The sequence below is a fragment of the Podarcis bocagei genome, assembly GCF_964188305.1.
Source record: "Podarcis bocagei genome assembly, chromosome: 8".
NCBI classification, from domain to species: domain Eukaryota; kingdom Metazoa; phylum Chordata; class Lepidosauria; order Squamata; family Lacertidae; genus Podarcis; species Podarcis bocagei.
In genome coordinates, this window is record NC_138133.1 from 85,289,038 (window position 1) to 85,307,511 (window position 18,474).

The 18,474-nt window shown below is 44.2% G+C and overlaps 1 protein-coding gene across 1 annotated transcript in view; it reads right to left on the reverse strand.

Annotated features, from left to right (window-relative positions):
• Nucleotides 1-3,028: 3,028 nt before the first annotated feature.
• COL22A1 (collagen type XXII alpha 1 chain) overlaps nucleotides 3,029-18,474 on the reverse strand; it is a 194,095-nt gene continuing 178,649 nt past the window's right edge. The window contains exons 56-65 of the mRNA XM_081204329.1: nucleotides 17,325-17,378; nucleotides 16,238-16,291; nucleotides 14,437-14,508; nucleotides 14,187-14,222; nucleotides 13,633-13,677; nucleotides 12,809-12,988; nucleotides 11,129-11,195; nucleotides 10,071-10,253; nucleotides 8,481-8,558; nucleotides 3,029-6,886 (exon numbers count right to left, since the gene is read on the reverse strand). Of these exons, the coding sequence (XP_081060455.1) occupies nucleotides 6,699-6,886; nucleotides 8,481-8,558; nucleotides 10,071-10,253; nucleotides 11,129-11,195; nucleotides 12,809-12,988; nucleotides 13,633-13,677; nucleotides 14,187-14,222; nucleotides 14,437-14,508; nucleotides 16,238-16,291; nucleotides 17,325-17,378 (957 nt within the window). The 3' untranslated portion in view covers nucleotides 3,029-6,698. The remainder of the gene's footprint in view (nucleotides 6,887-8,480; nucleotides 8,559-10,070; nucleotides 10,254-11,128; nucleotides 11,196-12,808; nucleotides 12,989-13,632; nucleotides 13,678-14,186; nucleotides 14,223-14,436; nucleotides 14,509-16,237; nucleotides 16,292-17,324; nucleotides 17,379-18,474) is intronic.

Sequence of the window (18,474 nt, forward strand, 5' to 3'; positions counted from 1 at the left end):
GCCTCCTATTTCCTCAGGCAGAGAGGTTATGCTGTTGTTGCTGAGGGTGAGTCTCTCCAGCTTGCCTAAGGAGCCTATCTCAGCAGGGACCTCTTTCAAGTTGTTGGAATCCAGGTAGAGGAAGGCCAGGTTTTGCAAGTGGCCAATCTCACGAGGGACAAGATCCATCCTGTACCTCAGGCAGCTCTCTCGTTCCGGAGTCATCTCCAGAACTCTCAATCCTTGCAGTGCAAAGATCTGGCGAGGCACTGACATCAACTCTTTGCCTTCCAGTTTGAGCTTTTTCCCACCTTTGTACTGGGGATCGTGTTCTGTTGGAATTTCCATTGCTGGTCAGCATAGAGTAGGGGCAGAGGGAAGTTGCCGGCTAGTTTCATCCTCCTTCTTGGTGAAACAGGAGAAAAGGGGTCATGGTCCACTGTCAGCTGCTTTTGAGACTTCCCTCAGCCTGGCTCTCAGTCGACCTGAATTCTTCCTCGTTGTAAATACAGAGAGCTTTCAGGTTGCTCAGCTACATCTGGTAGGTAAACACTTGTGTCTCTGGAGAGCAAAAACTTCCTCATCTTTTGTGCGGCTCCTGACAGAAAGTACACAGCCCAGCCCACACTGTTTTCTTTACTTAAGCAAAGCCAACTTCCATTTCAATGTAAACTGAAACTACAGTTCTGTGCTATTGATTACCTTCACCATCTGTCAGTCCTCACCTGTTACAACCTGTTTTTCTTTTCTTTTGCAGTCTGACGTATTGCAGTCGCTTTCGCCCAATTCAAAAGGCATTGATATCACTGGGAATGCCGGTGATGCAAGATGGCTGTCTTTTTCCTCCAGTGGTCTCTACACCACAGACCCACCAGGTATTCCTATTTTCCAGGGATGGTTCTGGATTTGCAGAAGCCGTCCCAGTTTTTTATTTGATTCGGGATTGTCCCGCTTTTCCTTAGGACATCCCTATTTTCATCAGAGAAATGTTGGAGGATATGACATCATCCTTTTTTGTTGCTGCTGTTGTTATTTAACCCCATGTTCCTTTAACCCTAAGTTCCTACGGTGGATTGTGATAATCAAAACGTTAAAAACAGTTTGGAATGACTTTGAATCACAGAAGCACATATTTTAAAGGTGGGACTTAAAAGTATACATCTCAAATGCCAGGGAAGAAGAAGATGAAGAGCTTGGATTTGATATCCCGCTTTATCACTACCCCAAGGAGTCTCAAAGAAGAAGAAGAAGAAGAAGAAGAAGAGTTTGGATTTGATATCCCGCCTTTCACTCCCTTTAAGGAGTCTCAAAGCGGCTAACATTCTCCTTTCCCTTCCTCCCCCACAACAAACACTCTGTAAGGTGAGTGGGGCTGAGAGACTTCAAAGAAGTGTGACTGGCCCAAGGCCACCCAGCAGCTGCATGTGGAGGAGCGGAGACGCGAACCCGGTTTCCCAGATTATGAGACTACCGCTCTTAACCACTACACCAAAGTGGCTAACATTCTCCTTTCCCTTCTGTTATGTACTGGGTTGAATAGGATCCAAACTGCAGCAGTCTGATTGGTCCTAGAACAATAGGATTCAGAATGCAGCAGTCTGATTGGTCCTAGAACAATGCCGCAGTATGATTGGTTGGCAGGAACCACCCAATCATGCTCCAGATAGAAGTGAATCCACAACCTGATTGGCTTACAGTAGAATTCCAGAATTAACCAATCATGTGCAGCCCATTGTGTAAATAATGTATATAAAGCAGATACTTTGAGGGGACTTTCATTCATTCCTCCTCACCACTATGAGCTGAATAAAGAGCATGAAATCACTTGGCGACTCTGAGTATATTTCACCTTCCTTCCCCACAACAAACACTCTGTGAGGTAAGGGAGGTTGAGAGACTTCAGAGAAGCGTGACTAGCCCAAGGTCACCCAGCAGCTGCAAGTGGAGGAGCGGGGAAGTGAACCCGATCCACCAGATTACGAGTCTACTTCTCTTAACCACTACACCACACTGGAAAAGAGGTGTGTTTTCAGCATTTTCAAAAGCTGCATGATGAAGATGTCCTTTCCTAGGTTGCCACCTCCAGAGCTTCTGAGGGTGGTGGAACAACTAAGAGGACTTGCCTCTGCCTATTTTAACACCAAAGCGGGGGGGGGGTGTCTGTAGTGAAGGAGGTGTGAGCTTCTTGAAATGAGCCCAGAAATGAACTGGTAACCAATAAAGCTGTTTTGAAACAGGGTTTATGTGAGAGTGGAACATAATCTGGCCACTGCATTTTGAAACAATTGAGGTTTTCGAATCATCTTCAAGGGAAGCCCCATGCTGAGCGCATTGCAATAATATGCTTACCATATAATGCTAAATGTCAAAATAGGCTTCTAAGAAGTTTGCAAGGACAAAGGACAGTTACACAACCATTAGAATATAAACCTCTACAGTGGTACCTCTGGTTACGGACTTAATTCGTTCCGGAGGTCAGTTCTTAACCTGAAATTGTTCTTAACCTGAAGCACCACTTTAGCTAATGGGGCCTCCGGCTGCTGCCGCACCGCCGCTGCATGATTTCTGTTCTCATCCTGAAGCAAAGTTCTTAACCTGAGGTACTATTTCTGGGTTAGTGGAGTCTGTAACCTGAAGCGTATGTAACCTGAAGCATATGTAACCCGAGGTACCACTGTACAATATAATCCTCTCAATACATTAAAATAGAAGCATTCATAATAATAAAAAAATGCAATAAAAGGCATTCCTTGAAAACATAGCAATTAAAACTTGGGACTTAGGTGGAGAGATAATGTCTGTGTCAGCAAATGTGTATTTAACAATATATGAAATATTTCATTTAGCAAGTTACAAAGGCTGGTATTTTATTAGCGAGAATGGACAAATACGTCCATATCGGCTTCTGCTTTTTCAAACCTTAAGTTCCATTGGGCCCAGTGACATATCCATTTGTGATTTTTTTTTCCTTTAAAAAAAGTGTGCATGAAAATAAATAAGCATTTTTGTATGCATGCCTCTGGTAGCCTACCCATAAAGATAAATGGTGCTTTTTGAATATTTAATTTTATTAAATAATGCAAAATAACATGTATATACATTATAGCCTGAAATTATTCTGAGACGGAAGGGTTTCAGATGCCTGCAATCTTTTGTGCCAGAAATTCAGCACAGCACACAAAAGCAGTGGTCACGTGGGTGGGGAAGGGTTTAATAATCCCACTGAAAACAGCAGCCACCGCCTTAGTCAAATAGGACCATGAGGCAGTGTTGCAAAAGGGACCACTTACAAAGGACAGGAAACAAAAACTCATCACCAGCAAAATGCCCCCCTCCCCAATATTTAGTCCAACAAGAAAGAGACAAAGCTGCAAATCAAACTCCCTTAAAACATTTTGGCTAAGATATTTATTTGCCAGCAAAATGCTTCTGAGATTTCTCCTTCAGAGACAACACAGGCATCATAATTATCTGGAATAGAGCCCGCTTGCTACAATCACAATAATTTAGACACTCCACAGATTATACTGTTGCATTTCTTCAAAAAAAGGAAAGCACTGATGCCATAAAACCCACATAAAAATAGCACCTTTAAAAATATATAAATAACATTTGTCTTTAACACTAAATCAACAGCACAGTCTAAGAGCTTCTTCCGTTGAAATGATGAACTTATTGCATGGACTTGTTGCCTGCTCCTCCACCACTACTATTGTCTCTATTGTACTTGCCTGCTTCAGAATCCGCAGGTTGAAAAAGCCAGCTCACTTAACAAAGGGGAATACAAAAGCCCAACCATATGGCTGCCCCTTGGCTAATCTTGGCAAAGAAAACATTTGTAAACAAGAAGGCAATGGGTGCCAAACGGTATTTGAGAGATTTGTGCCATGGCATAGCCATGTGAGCTCAAAGCTCCATTATAGAACAATGGCTTTGCATGCATGAGGTTTCAGATTCAGTATTTCCAGTTTATATATTTTTCCAAAAGGATCTTAGGTACCCAAACTGGGAATGATTATCTGCCTGCAGTGGGGGTCTGGTGAGCTGACAGTCAGAATTTAATGGATCAAGAATCAAGCAGCATTGCATCTTCCTAGAGCTGTGGAATTGACCTGGCAGATTTCCCATTGACTATATCTTCTCTCAGCATCCCGGATGCAATCCTGATTGCAGCGCCCCAGCGCAGGGATGCTCTGATCCCACCCAGGCAGTTCTGAGGTTAATTCCAGCATTGGAATTCAACTTCGGCTGGAATGGTTTCCTCTACCAACCACAACCACCCAGCCAGCAAAATTAATGCCAGCTATTTCTCTGCTTTACGTGCTCTACAACAGGCATTAGCAAACTTGGCCCTCCAGATGTTTTGAGACTACAATTCCCATCATCCTTGACCACTGGTCCTGTTAGCTAGGGATGATGGGAGTTGTAGTCCCAAAACATCAGGAGGGCCATGTTTGCCTATGCCTGCTCTACAAGGACCTGGATTCAGATACCAGGCCCTTTGGCAGACCAACTCTGCATTACAAAGACGTCTGCAAACATAACATGAAGGCTGGCAACTTCAACCCCACCATGTGGGAATCCCTCACAGAAGACCACAGTGCCTGGAGACAGACAGGTTGTGCATCCATAGCAGTGACCAGAGGAGGAATGACCACTGGGAGGGGTGCGGAGAGAAGAAGCCATGGTGTATCTACAGCAGCACAACCCAACACCTTCATCTTCCCCAGCTGCAACAAAACATGTCTCTCCTGTATCGGTCTCAACAGCCACAGCAGGCTCTGCAACCTTCCAACAGCTTGACTCCTCCATTGTCTCCCAAGACAGATGGGTGCCAACAATCTCACTGCTTCAGGAAAATCTTCCAATATGCTGTGGTATGTGATATTAAAGATGCAGTCCTAATATCCCAAGTTCATTCTTCGAGGATCACAGGTAGGACTGCAGTGGGACTGACTTCTGAGCAAACAAGTCAAGGATTGCACTATTAAAATGTGTGTTTTTTCAGCTCACAAAATAACCAATTTACAGTGTTACCCACTCACCCTGAGCCTTGGGGAATTGAGCCAAATCAAGGCAAAACATTAGGTTTGGACTGATACATTTTGCTGAAGAAGCAAATACTTGTTACATATATCCCCTCACTTTTATGTATTATTTATTTTGTTATTTATTGAATTTATATACCCGGAGGTCTCAGGGCGGTTTAAAAAAAAAAGGCTTTTCCTCTGTCATTTTGTTTAATAATGACTGGATGCAGGTGTGCTGGGGAGACTCGGATGAAAATAAAGCAAGAAATATTTAGGAGAGGATGAGGGCAAAGACAGATTTTCAGTTACAGACCTGATTCTTTGATTCATGGGCCATTGCTTAACCACTGGAAAACGGAAGAGGTACAGAAGAAACGCACAGGGAAAAGTGGTACTTTACTCCCCCTTCTCCTGCCAGCCACTTTCCCTTCACCCTAGACATCCCCCCGCAGCTGAAACCTTCAGACGTGGGTGAGAAAAGCAGGTGGCCAGGGAGAAATGTATAGGAAGGTGAATGGGCAGTTGACAAGGCCTGTAAGGGGAGAGCTGTAGATCAGGTGGTAGAACATTTGCGCTGCATGTAGAAGGTCTGAGGTGATGACATCTCCTGGGACAGGCTCCCTGTCTGAAATGGTGACCTGCTACCAGCCACCATAGACAATTCTAAGCAAGATGGACCAACGACGAGACTTGACAGAAGGCAGATTCCTACGTCCACATTTAATTAGATCCCATATTCAAATCCATGAAGACTAGAGTCTTATTTTATTCTTAGAGGAAGGGCTCAGTGATAGAGCTACTGTTTTGCATGCAGGAAGCAGGGTCAGTCCCAGATTGTGCTGGGACAGACGCTTGATGGAAATGCTTGGCAGCTGCTCCCTGACAGAGCAAGAAATGCTGTCTAGATGGACCAAGGAGAATCTGAGGCTCCTAATGACAAACTTATATGCAAATTGTAAGATCGCAATATAATCTATCACACTGCCTCCATGCTTTATAAAGTGGGTATATTCCCTCTCTCTATCATACCGTTTAATATTAGCAAGTCCCTCTGCCTTACAACTTGGGCTAAACAAAGCCCTGAATAATTACATCTATGATCTTTAGACAGACAGGTGGTACCTCCAGCTAAGTAAATATCCTGTTCCAGAAACTGATTGTAATGGGTGTACAAATTTACATCGTTGCTCCTAATCTCCCGCTGCCACTTATGACTTATCCAGCCAGTATGCGACCTCTTTCTGTCACATTGTTCACTTCCAGGTCTCTACTGTGCCCCTAGCTTAGCCTTCAGAGATGATAATAATAAGAATTTTTAAAAAAATCAACAGCCAAAATGTCTTCTTTTTCAGCTCTAACAGGGATTCTTTCTATACTTCATTGACAATATTTATATATATATATTTTAAAAAACCTTCTTTTAAAAACAACTTTGAATTTGCCCTGATATTAGAGAAAACAAAAGCAAAACAAAGAACACTTTTCACCTCATAAAAGAATAGCAATTTATAACTTCTTATTTATCATAAACTTGACCGACCGGCAGCATTGGATGGTTTTAATAGTCTACAAGGCCTCTCGAAAAGAAACAGAAGCAGGGAAAACAGGTGAGACCTCGCAACTTCCTTGCTTGCTTCAAGTTTCAGACGTAGGTCCATAGGAGGTCCATGGGCTTTGGGGCCTTGCCTTCTAAGGCCCCTTGACGTTGCTGGGCCTGGCAGCCAGGCTTGCATAGTAAGCACACTGAGAGGGGTCACATTGTCCATTGGCTCCTGGTGGCCCCTGGGGACCCATCAGTCCAGGAACGCCCGCTTCGCCCTGGGGGCCTGGCGATCCTGGCATCCCATCTTTGCCATAGCCAGGTTCACCCGGCACACCTAGGGAACAAAGCATTGTGGGTAAGCATCACTGCCACGTTGCTGCCAGCCTGACCAAATAGCGCCGGTGTTTGGATGGTCAGGCTAAGAAAAAAAGACAGCTTCACCTGCAAAATGAGCTGTTATCTAAAGGTGGTTGAAAACAAAGCTGGGCCAAAGCCAGCCATGGCAGCATCTTCATAATGAAAAGTCTGATGGGTACCAGATTGGCATGTGCATCTCATGACCCATCCAAGATAAGGAAGGCACATGTGTGATAGTAAACTTTTTCACCAACAAGAGAAACACCCACTGCAGCTTCTGTCAGGAGCTTGTCCTACACTCGAGTAGGACCCTGGCAGAGACACATACCCAACTGGAATGTTCTTTCCCTTCTGGTCGATCATTCGGGAACTTCAAAAGCTTTCTTCAGCCCAAATATCACAGCAACTGATGCCAACAGACATCAGCACACTTAGGGATCTGCAGAGTTTGTGCAGCTTGCGTAACAGACCTCAGCAACTCAGCATTTTGGCTAATCTATTTACATATAAACACACACGGAGCACTGCAACATGGCTCCCTGTCTCTCTAGCATCAGACAGCAAAGAGAAAGAACAAAGGACAATAGTCCCACTTCACGGAACACAATAACACAAACATCCTGTCTCCGTCACTTCCCACTTTGTGGAGTCAAAACATACACCGTCATGTGATAGGCAAAAATCCCATGACTGCAATCATGGAGCAGGAATTCTAACAGCTTCTACAGTGCTCTGGACAAACACAGAGACACACTTCTAGCCTCTAGGCAGCTGTCAACAAGTCTAAGCCTTGCAGAGCAACTGCAGCAACAGGGACAACCCCATCCTTCTGCTGGCTTATATACCCTCCCTTGACAGGTCGCGCTCCTGCAACATGAGACTTCTCCTGCTTGGCAGTCACTGCTGCTCTTCCCACTATAAGTCTCTCCTGATTCTAGGAGACAGCAGGGGCAAGGGAAGATGTGGAGTCTACTGACCCATCTGTTGACTGTGCCTTCCTCTGTCTCAGACTGCCCTAACTCTGTTCCCTTGCCCTGGCTCTTGTGTTGTGGGCAGCATCAAGCCCCATTCATTCATTCATTCATTCATTCATTTATTCATACATACATACATACATACATACATACATACATACCCCACCCATCTGGCTGGATTTCCCCAGCCACTCTGGGTGGCTTCCAACAGAATATTTAACTACAATAATTTAATAAACAGTAAACGCTTCCCTAAACAGGGCTGCCTTCAGCTGTCTTCTAAAAGTCTGGTAGTTGTTGTTCTCTTTGACATCTGGTGGGAGGGCGTTCCACAGAGCGGGTGCCACTACCAAGAAGGCCCTCTGCCTGGTTCCCTGTAACCTCGCTTCTCTCAGCGAGGGAACTGCCAGACGGCCCTCAGCACTGGACCTCAGTGTCCGGGCAGAACGATGGGGGTGGAGACGCATTTTCAGGTATAAATTACTAGTCTCCTCTCCTGGTTGCCTGCCTCTGCCCCACACTCTCTGGAGTCCTGCCAGTCCCTGACAATGCTGCATTCTATCATGCCAAGTCAAATCTGCTCATCCCTTCACTCACCTGGAATTCCTGGGGGACCAATTTCTCCCCTCTGGCCAACACCAGCATCTCCTTTCTCTCCTTTGTCTCCTCTCTCACCTGGTGGGGAGAACAAAACAAAATTTGAGCAGCAGAGTTCAGAAGATTAAAAGGAAGAGGAACCTGACTAGGACCCATTCTACTCTCCAGCATGTTAACACTCACTACTCTGTTATAATGAGCTAAAAGCTTTTGGACTTAAAAAGAAACAAATACTTGTCTTTATGAGGTTTATACTTTCCTGTTGTTAAAAATGGACAGTAAGAGAGTAATCCTATACAGTAAGCCCCATTGAGCTTGATTGCACTTACGTCCATTTACTGCATACATTTTAGGGTGTGAAAATGCCATGGAAATAATGCCCTGCCGGACATCTTCTGGAGAAGAAAAGGCTAGGGAGTAAACTCTACACAAATCTAGACTGAGGTCCCTAAGACAGTTGGATGGCATCCTCCATGCCTCCTTCTGGAAATCTGACCTGCTGGGAACCAGAGGGCCCCATTCCTGCCCTTTTTACCCATTGTTGTCTTTTTAATTGCCCTTTTTACCCATTGTTGTCTTTTTAATTGTATATAATGCTTGTTTTATGTTGCTATGGCCGTTGGCTAATGTGAATAAAGTTTATCTATCTATCCTGCCTCTCTCCACCTGGCCCAGGGCTTTATAAGAACTGCTGCTGCCCAGCAAGGACTGGGGTATTTTGGGGGAAGTTTTGTCAGGAGTTTTTGCTGTTGTTGATAGACAGCGTGGTGTAGTGGTTAAGAGCGGTGGACTCGTAATCTGGTGAACTGGGTTTGCATCTCCGCTCCTCCACATGCAGCTGCTGGATGACCTTGGGCTAGTCACACTTCTTTGAAGTCTCTCCGCCCCACTCGCCTCACAGAGTGTTTGTTGAGGGGGAGGAAGGGAAAAGAGAATGTTAGCAGCTTTGAGACTCCTTTGGGTAGTGATAAAGCGGGATATCAAATCCAAACTCTAAAACTCTCATTTTTGTATCTTTATTTTTATGTGGAAATGGTTCAGTTTGGTTATGTAGTTTTTGATGTGTTTTATTTATTTTTATGAATACTTTGCTATGTTTGTAACTATAAATCTTTTCATATTGTAAGCTGCCTTTAGCTCTGTTCTAACTGTGGAAAGGCAGTATACAAATAAAATGACGATGATGATGATGACAACACCTGCAACCAAGCTGGTGCCCAACATATTGCTCTGCTTTCCTCTTGACCACATCAGCAAGGCTGAGAGGGGGTTTTGGAGTGTGGGCAGCCCAGAACCTCCATACACACTGCCTAGGCTTGTGCCCCAGGGAGGTCACTTTGGTGTTACTGGTCTCTGCAGCCACAGCAGGCGCTGTGATTCTCCAGTGGTTTGACTTCACTCCTGGAGTCTCTCAAGACAGACAGGTGCCAACAACACCTTGTTTTTCCAAGACTGACCTAGCTTTAGAATGTCATTATGCATCATTTCCTGTTGCAGAAACTCTCTTCTTGTTCCAGCTGTTTGCAAATATTAATTCTGAGTTCTCCATCTCAGCTCAGTCTCTGCTCACCGTACTTAAGTCTCGCTCACCTTTGGGGCCCATCGGTCCTGCTGGTCCTTCTGAACCAGGCTGTCCAGGCCTGCCAGGTTCTCCTGGAGGACCTCCTCTGCCTGGAGGACCTTCCTTACCAGGTTCTCCTGGAGGCCCTGGTCTACCTTGAGGTGCTTTGACGTGGGCTGGCTGCATCTGGCTTATGAGGTAGGGCAGTCTGGCTGCAGAAAAAAAAGAGAAAGTTATTTTGCCTGGGGGGTCTGGAAAAAAGAAGAGGGAATGTTGGAGCCAATGACCAGAGAAATAACTTCCCTGTTCCACGAATGCTGAGCTAAGAAATCCTTGGGGCTCCTGGACAAAACCACATTCTACATTCTTGTCCTTAGTCCTTTTAGGATGCACTATAAATTGGGCTCTTGATACTCAGTTTAATACTGTGTTTCATTTTCAAAACTGTGCACCAGGAAAGCTTAATTCAGTGACCTGTAGATATTTGCAATAGTTCCCCTTTTTTCACTATTTAGTTTGATTTTCAGGGTCATGTCAAGAGGTTAGTAATATAAAAGGTACTAAAGCCTCACCTAAAACTACTGGAAAACCTGTCCAAATGTAGTACTAGAAACTTTATTCTTTTAACAACAACAAAAGTTATAATTCTCAGGATGTTGAACTCTGTATTGAATCAAAGTGAACATGCAGCTTCAGGGAACAGGAATTTGACTTTCTCTCTTCCTGCCCTATAGCCTTCCCTGGAGGCTGCCCCAATTCCCTTAAGAAGATTTTGAGGGTGAATGGGGTATGGTGGAGGACAGGGAAGGAAAGGGAAGTCTTGGAGCACAAGTGGTAGTGAGATGAATTCTTTTTTTTAAGCAAGACGTTTTTGGTCCATTTCATAAACCCATATGCTGAAAATCATCCTCAATCTTGGCTGAACCATCTCAGTCCAGGTCTAGTTGCGCTCTCTCTCTCTCTCTATATATATATATACTATTTTAGTTTCTCCTTAACTGTCTGGATTCCCACGTCCACATCTAGGTCTCTTGCAACCATATTATACATGTAGGGGGTATCTCAGTCACTTTGTAATCATTCTCACCATCAAGTTGTTTTCCTAGCTCTTCTTGGATGAGCCTTCGCAGAGTTTCCACTGATGGAGTGTCCCCCTAAGGAAGGAAGGAAGAGTTCAATGTTCCAACAATATTTGTGGCTTATGTGATAGGGAGACTTGAGGAATTTCTTTTCTGCAAATTCCAGTGTGAAGCTGACCTGGAACACACCTCCATTTTCCTCTTGAAATTGCAGCTCAAGTAATAACATGCTAATTGCCTGTAATCTTTTCTGTGCAGATTTGGATAGATGAGTTTTTCATTCTTCTACTGCCCTTACTAGCTGAACAGTGCTTAATGCAAGTCCTGTTATATTAGGACTAGGACTGAACAAGTGTGGAAATTATCTCCATATATTGCATTTTCAACTTGAAGAAAGCCTCGGGAACCTTTCAAGGTAATAGATGTCCTTATTTTCCAATTAGCAGAAAAATGGCAATTGCACGGATCTCCAAAAATACTCTGTTATATTTTTAAATAAAAAACAACCTCATAATCATTGGTGCAACTTAATATTTTTCCCCAGTGTATGCTCATGAAAAATTAATTCTAGAAGGGTTTTTTGTTTTTGTTTGTAGGGGAGCTTGAGGCCAATAATCATGAGTCAATGTCAACAGAAAATGATCTTTTCTTATTGTTAAGGTCACCATCACTGTTACCAGCAATCTGTTAAGGGTAGAGGGACTCTTGACAGTACATGGATGCAAGTCCCTTTTAGGATGCTCATGTGTCCTTCTTTATAGAGCACATTCATTTAGCTTAAGGGCTGCCCAGTTTCAATCCAGTTGCAAGAGAGCAATAGGGATCTCAAAGTTGCCAGTGAACAATTAGAAACACCATGGGAATAGGCTAGGCAAGCACATGGGTCCCCTGGCCCCAGTTTTCCCCACTATGTTGAGATGCACTGTACTTATAATAATAACAACAATTTTATTATTTGTACCCCACCCATCTGACTGGGTTGCCCTAGCCACCGTGGGTGGCTTCCTACAAATATAAAAGCATAATAAAACATCCAACATTGAAAACTTCCATATACAGGGCTGTCTTCAGATTTCTATGAAAGGTTGCATAGTTACTTATCTCCTTGACATATAGTGGGAGGGGATTCCATGGGAGGGGTGCCACTGCCAAGAAGGCCCCCTGCCTGGTTCCCTGTAACCACACTTCCTGCAGTGAGGGAACTGCCAGAAGGCCCTTGGAGCTGGACTTCAGAGCAATGGCTGAGCAATGGAGGTGGAGACGCTCCTTTGGGTATATCAGGCCAATGCCATTTAGGGCTTTAAAGGTCAGCACCAACACTTTGAATTGTGCTTGGAAGCGTACTGGGATCCAATGCAGGTCTTTCAGGACTGGTGTTATATGGTCCCAGCAGCCTCTTCCAGTCACCAGTCTAGCCGACACATTCTGGATTAGTTGTAGCCCCCGATTCACCTTCAAAGGTAGTCCCCCCACTGTTGCCGTATACTTCCTATTTAAATTATAGTATGCATTTCTAAAGTTGCATCAATATGCATTAACATATGCGAAGCTGTGGCCCCTCTTCTTCTTCTTTGAATGTGTGTGTAAATGCCTCTTTCTCTTTTTAAAAAACACGATTGACATAACTGACAGAAAACTAAAATGTTGTCTTATACCTTCTCCTAAAATCCAGTTTTAACACGACTCACCCTAGGCCCAGGAAATCCAGGTTGTCCTGGAGGACCAGGGGGTCCAGACTGCCCTGTGTCCCCTGGTGGTCCCGGTTGACCCATTAATCCAGTGTGTCCCTTGCGCCCAGGAATCCCAGGATCACCAGGTGGACCTTTCTCTCCAGCTGTGCCTTTTTCACCTTTAGTGCCAGGATCCCCCTGTCAGATAAAAACAGCATAGAATCAAAGAATGGTAGAGTTGGAAGTGATCGACAGGATCGCCCAACCCCTGGAAATGCAGGAATCTCAACTACAATAGAATCAGAGAACTGCAGAGTTGGAAGAAAAGAACAGAGCCTTAAGTGAAGAGCTTTGCAAAGTGTGCCAGATGGATGGGCTGTGGACAAGGTTGTGATATTGCTCCATTAGACTGAAAGGGGGAGATTGAAACAGGCTATGCCTGAAAAAAGAAATGCTCATGGGAGGGAAGACTACCCTTCAGAGGTCCATCTTGTCCCAGTAGGCTTTTCTCCATAAGTATGTTTTTTGTCCAGGCAGCTAGCATATCTCAAAAGCTTCCCAGGACCAAGAAAGAAACAGACATTTGGGTGGCCAGGGACCTGAGATATTTGCAAGCTGTCAAGCTGGTTGACTCTGGGTTGGCTTGGAGATATGCCAAATCTTAACCTTCAGTTATAGGGGATATTGCTCCACTTATTTCTGAGCAAGCCTGATGTAAGCCACAGGTGTCTTGCCCATCTCTCGTGCATTAAGGAAATGATTTCTGGCAGCATCACCCAGACTGCCCTGGGCACTTCCCCAACATTGCTCAACATCGACATTCGTGAAGCTCTCCAGCTTACCCTGTCACCTTTGTCTCCAACACCACCTGGCTTCCCTGGAGTGCCCTGCAAGGAAATAAAGAGGTCTGAAATGTGAAGAGCCAATTTAAAAAAAATGAAGAAAATATAATGTTGCTACTTTTGGTGCTTCCAGAAGGGGCTTAATTTGCAAGTGGATCATTGAGATACTGCAAACAGATCACTGGTAATTTTTTTTTAACTTATCAAATTTCTTCCCACCCTCCAAAAACAAATTCAGATTAAATTGGAGAGTGTGTGTGTCATATGGACTAGCATTTTTATGGGGAGAAGTAGGGTTTGTAAAGGTGTGGTTGGGGAAGGGGAGAGTCACAAGGCCACATAGAGATGCCCACAGGGCCAAATTTGAACCCCAAGACCCTTCCCCTGTTGTAATAGAACCTCCCACCCATCCAAAACCAAGAGGAAAAGCAATTTGGAGAGATTTAAAGAAGTTTTGCACCTGGGGAAAGTGCACGCAGAGAATTAAGGAAGAACAACAAAAGGGAGTTGTGCTCTTGTTTCATGTCATCTAACAAAGACGTCAAAACACACACCTCTTTCCCTGGGATGCCCTTTTCACCTGGTTCTCCCTGTGAAATAGAAAGCACAAAAAGGATAAGAGCCACACAGTCAGAAGCTACTTCTGATAACCCAGCGCCACTTGGTGAAATTCCCTTTGGGCTTTGGGCTCCTGCAGCCTCCTTCACAGAGTTCTAGCGGGTGACACTGAGCAATTACAGACAAAATGAGATCCTATTATTAGTTCTGTCTACAGTGTGTGACCAAAATTGGTTTGCTGCTTACAGGAGGTCCTCGCGGCCCGATGAATCCAGGGAGTCCTGCACTGCCGGTTTCTCCTTTGCTTCCTTTGGGACCCTGGGAATACGAAGAAGAAGAAAAAAGAATAAAGAAAGAAACAAATGCTGGTTGATATTCTGATCAGTATCATTAAAGATGTGGGAGGACCTACAGACAAATCACAGATTGCATGATGGCTAGTCACAAGCAAGGGATGACTATTCCACTCTATCACTTGGGAAGACAGGCGAACTAATACTACTGTAATGGAAGAAGCAAAGATCCCCAGTGTTGAAGCAATGATTCTTCAACATTAACTTCGTTGGACTGTTCATGTTGTGCGGATGCCTGATTATTGTCTTCCAAAGCAACTACTCTATTCCCAACTTAAAAATGGAAAGCCTAATACTGGTGGTCAACAAAAGAGGTTTATAGGCTGTCTCAAGGCAAATCTTAAAAAATGTAGTATAAACACCAACACTTGCCTGTGAGCGCTCCAATTGGAGAACAGCCTTTACCAAAGGTGTCATGGGCTTTGAAGATATTCAAACTCAGGATGCAAGGGAGAATCATTCTAAGAAGAAGACACGCTTGGCAAATCCACACCGTGATCTACTCCCGCCCAGAAACCAATGTCCCCACTGTGGAAGGATGTGTGGATCTAGAATTGGCCTCCACAGTCACTTACAGACTCATTGTTAAAACTGTGTTTATGGAAGACAATCTTACTCGGCTATGAGTGATCGCCAAAGAAGATGATCCTGTTTATTGGTCATTCAGATGCAGCCCCTTTTGCTGATAAGAAATTGATGGGTCTGCAGATATGGCTCAAATAAAGTGATGAGAGAATGACAAACAGGATTCTCTGCATGCCTTCATACGGTTCACCTTTCTTGAAGCCTTGTCAAAGGACTACTTGATTCCAAAAGGGGCTTGTTGGATTCAGTCACCTGGATATGACCTGTCATTTCCCAGAACCCCACATTTCAGCTGAGCTAATGCTTGCCCTCCAACTTCCTGAAATGGAAGCCTGCCAGATCCATACTGGACACTTTCCAAGCATTTGATGTTCTCAGCCAGTTGCACATTTCTTCTCTAGAAGGCTGCCAGCTTGGTCTGATTTCAATATATCCCATGGAGAAAGCACACCATTCTTTCTTCTCCATTTGGCAATAAATCACAGCATGTAACAACCACTCATCCTGCTTCATTCATTCATTTATTTCATTTGTATCTCACCTTTTTTCTCTAAGATGTCATACATAGTTCTCCCCATCCTCATATAATCCCCATGACAACCCCATGATGTCAGTTGGGCTGAGAGGCAGTAAGATGGCCAAGTGAACCTTGGTCTCCCAGCTCCTAGTCCAATACTCTAACCACTACACCACACTGCTTGTAATGAGTAAAAAGGTAAAGGTACCCCTGCCCGTATGGGCCAGTCGTGTCCGACTCTAGGGTTGTGCGCCCATCTCACTTAAGAGGCCAGGGGCCAGCGCTGTCCGGAGACACTTCCGGGTCACGTGGCCAGTGTGACGAAGCTGCTCTGGCAAGCCAGCACCAGCGCAGCACACGGAAACGCCGTTTACCTTCCCGCTATAAAGCGGTACCTATTTATCTACTTGCCCTTAAGGGTGCTTTCGAACTGCTAGGTGGGCAGGAGCTGGGACCGAATGACGGGAGCTCACCCCACCGCGGGGATTCGAACCGCCGACCATGCGATCGGCAAGCCCTAGGCACTGAGGTTTTACCCACAGCGCCACCTGCGTCCCTGTAATGAGTAAGGGACAACAAATGTTGTACTTACTGGGTTACCGGGAGAGCCTGCTTCTCCTGGGGGGCCTGGGGGTCCACTCTTGCCCTGGCGGAAGGGGAAAAAACAGTTAGTAGTCTTTTTAAGAACATTTTAAGAACTTTAAAAAATAATTTTATAAGTTTTGTGTCTTCGTTTCTCAATTTGTTTCTCAATTACATGGTTTTGTAAGCATTGTGGCATTTTATGCATTGTGACTTGCAGTTATTTTTATTGATCGTAGTTTAGTAATTATTCATTGTAATTGTTTAGAGTGAATCTCTGTTTAATTATTATTTGCTGATGTTTTGAGAGTTGATTTTATTGTGTGCTATTATATTCTACTAGATTATTGAATGTTACTTTATTTGATATAAGTTGTGCCATTTTTAAGTTATGTTTTATTACGACTTTCTGTACTGGGCCAGATTGCTCTAAGAGTCCATTCTGAGTCCACCCGCCCTGTGGAACGCCCTCCCACCAGATGTCAAAGAGAAAAATAACTACCAAACTTTTAGAAGACATCTAAAGGCAGCCCTGTTTAGGGAAGCTTTTAATGTTTAATAGATTATTGTATTTTAGTGTTTTGTTGGAAGCCGCCAAGAGTGGCTGGGGAAACCCAGCCAGATGGGTGGGGTATAAATATATTATTATTATTATTATTATTATTATTATTATTATTATTATTATTATTATTAGTGTTCTTGTTTATTTTGTTGCTTTAAACTTCCTTGTGTATAGTAATATAGGAAGGCAGTATACGAATTAAAAGTGAAATGGAAGAAAAGAAAAGAAAATGAAATGGAACTTGGGAAGAAGAGACAAAAGACCTACAATTGGAAACATTTCCACACTGGGTTATGCATACATTTGCACAATGAGTGCAATTCTGGTTTGTGCACAAAGTCATGCGTACATTGGATTGTTTTCCCTAAGAGGCTCAAACAGTAAATTTCACTTTTCATGTTCAGAAATGCCAGATTCATTTCCTCCCTCTCCCCTCATCCCTCCAGAGTCCCTTGTACCACTTAGACAACTCCGCTGGGACCCAGTGGGATGTTTCGCACATATTACCCAAAAGCCATAGGGAGAAACAACTCACCGCGATTCCTCTGAGCCCACGTGGGCCCTGGGGTCCTGCAGGGCCCGGATCCCCCTGCAGCACAAGAGTAAAAGAGGCTGGGATGAGAAAGAGTCATTTCTAAATTGCTAATCACATGGAATATCAAAGCAATGTGCAAGTAAAAAAAACCAATAAAAGGAAAGAAAACACTGCTTCATTATGATCATCAAAACACTATAATCAGAATAAAGGTAAAGGACCCCTGGACGGTTAAGTCCAGTCAAATGTGACTATGGGGTGTAGCACTCATCTAGCTTTCAGGCCAAGGGAGCCGGCATTTGAGCACAAACAGCTTTCCAGGTCATGTAGCCAGCAGAACTACACAGCTTCTGGTGCAATGGAACTCCGTGATGGAAACCAGAGTGCACGGAAACGCCGTTTACCTTCCCGCCACAGCGGTACCTAGTTATCTGCTTGCACTGGCGTGCTTTCAATTGCTAGGTTGGCAGGAGCTGGGACAGAGCAACGGGAGCTCACCCCGTCACAGGGATTCGAACCGCCGACCTTCCGATCAGCAAGCCCAAGAGGCTCAGTGGTTTAGACCACAGCACCACCAGTGCCCCTATAATCATCATAGTCAACGAGTGGCTCGCCTGTCTGGATGAGGTGTACTTTAACATGTTTACAGATGAGAAAGGAAGTCAGTTGCAAGCTGGATATACTGTCCAACTTGTGAGCGAGGACTGACTCATTTCACCCTGAAAGGTAACCAAGATAATAACAAAAAGCTAGAATCTTATTAAAATCAAGGGGCAAGATGGTAATAGAACCAAAGAGGAAAGCGAATCAAACACAAAACAGGGATGGCCTAATTCTGAGAGGAAATTCATCCCTATTATATCAAGCATGTTCTCATGGCAGCATTGTCTGCTATGTTTTGTTCCAGAGATGCCAAAAAAGAAAAACTTCAGCCTCTCCCTAGCAGAGAGCACACATACCTTCTGTGAATGCCCCTGTAAAATGGTATGGGGCCAACCCATTCTCATTTACCACTTCCATGTACTTCTTGAAATTTCAGGTTTTGAAACGTGGACTTGGAATGATGTAAAGTCAACGTTTCGGAGTTGTGGCAGTATTTCATTTCAGCTCAGACCCTAATAACCCCCCCCCATCATGTACAGAACCATAA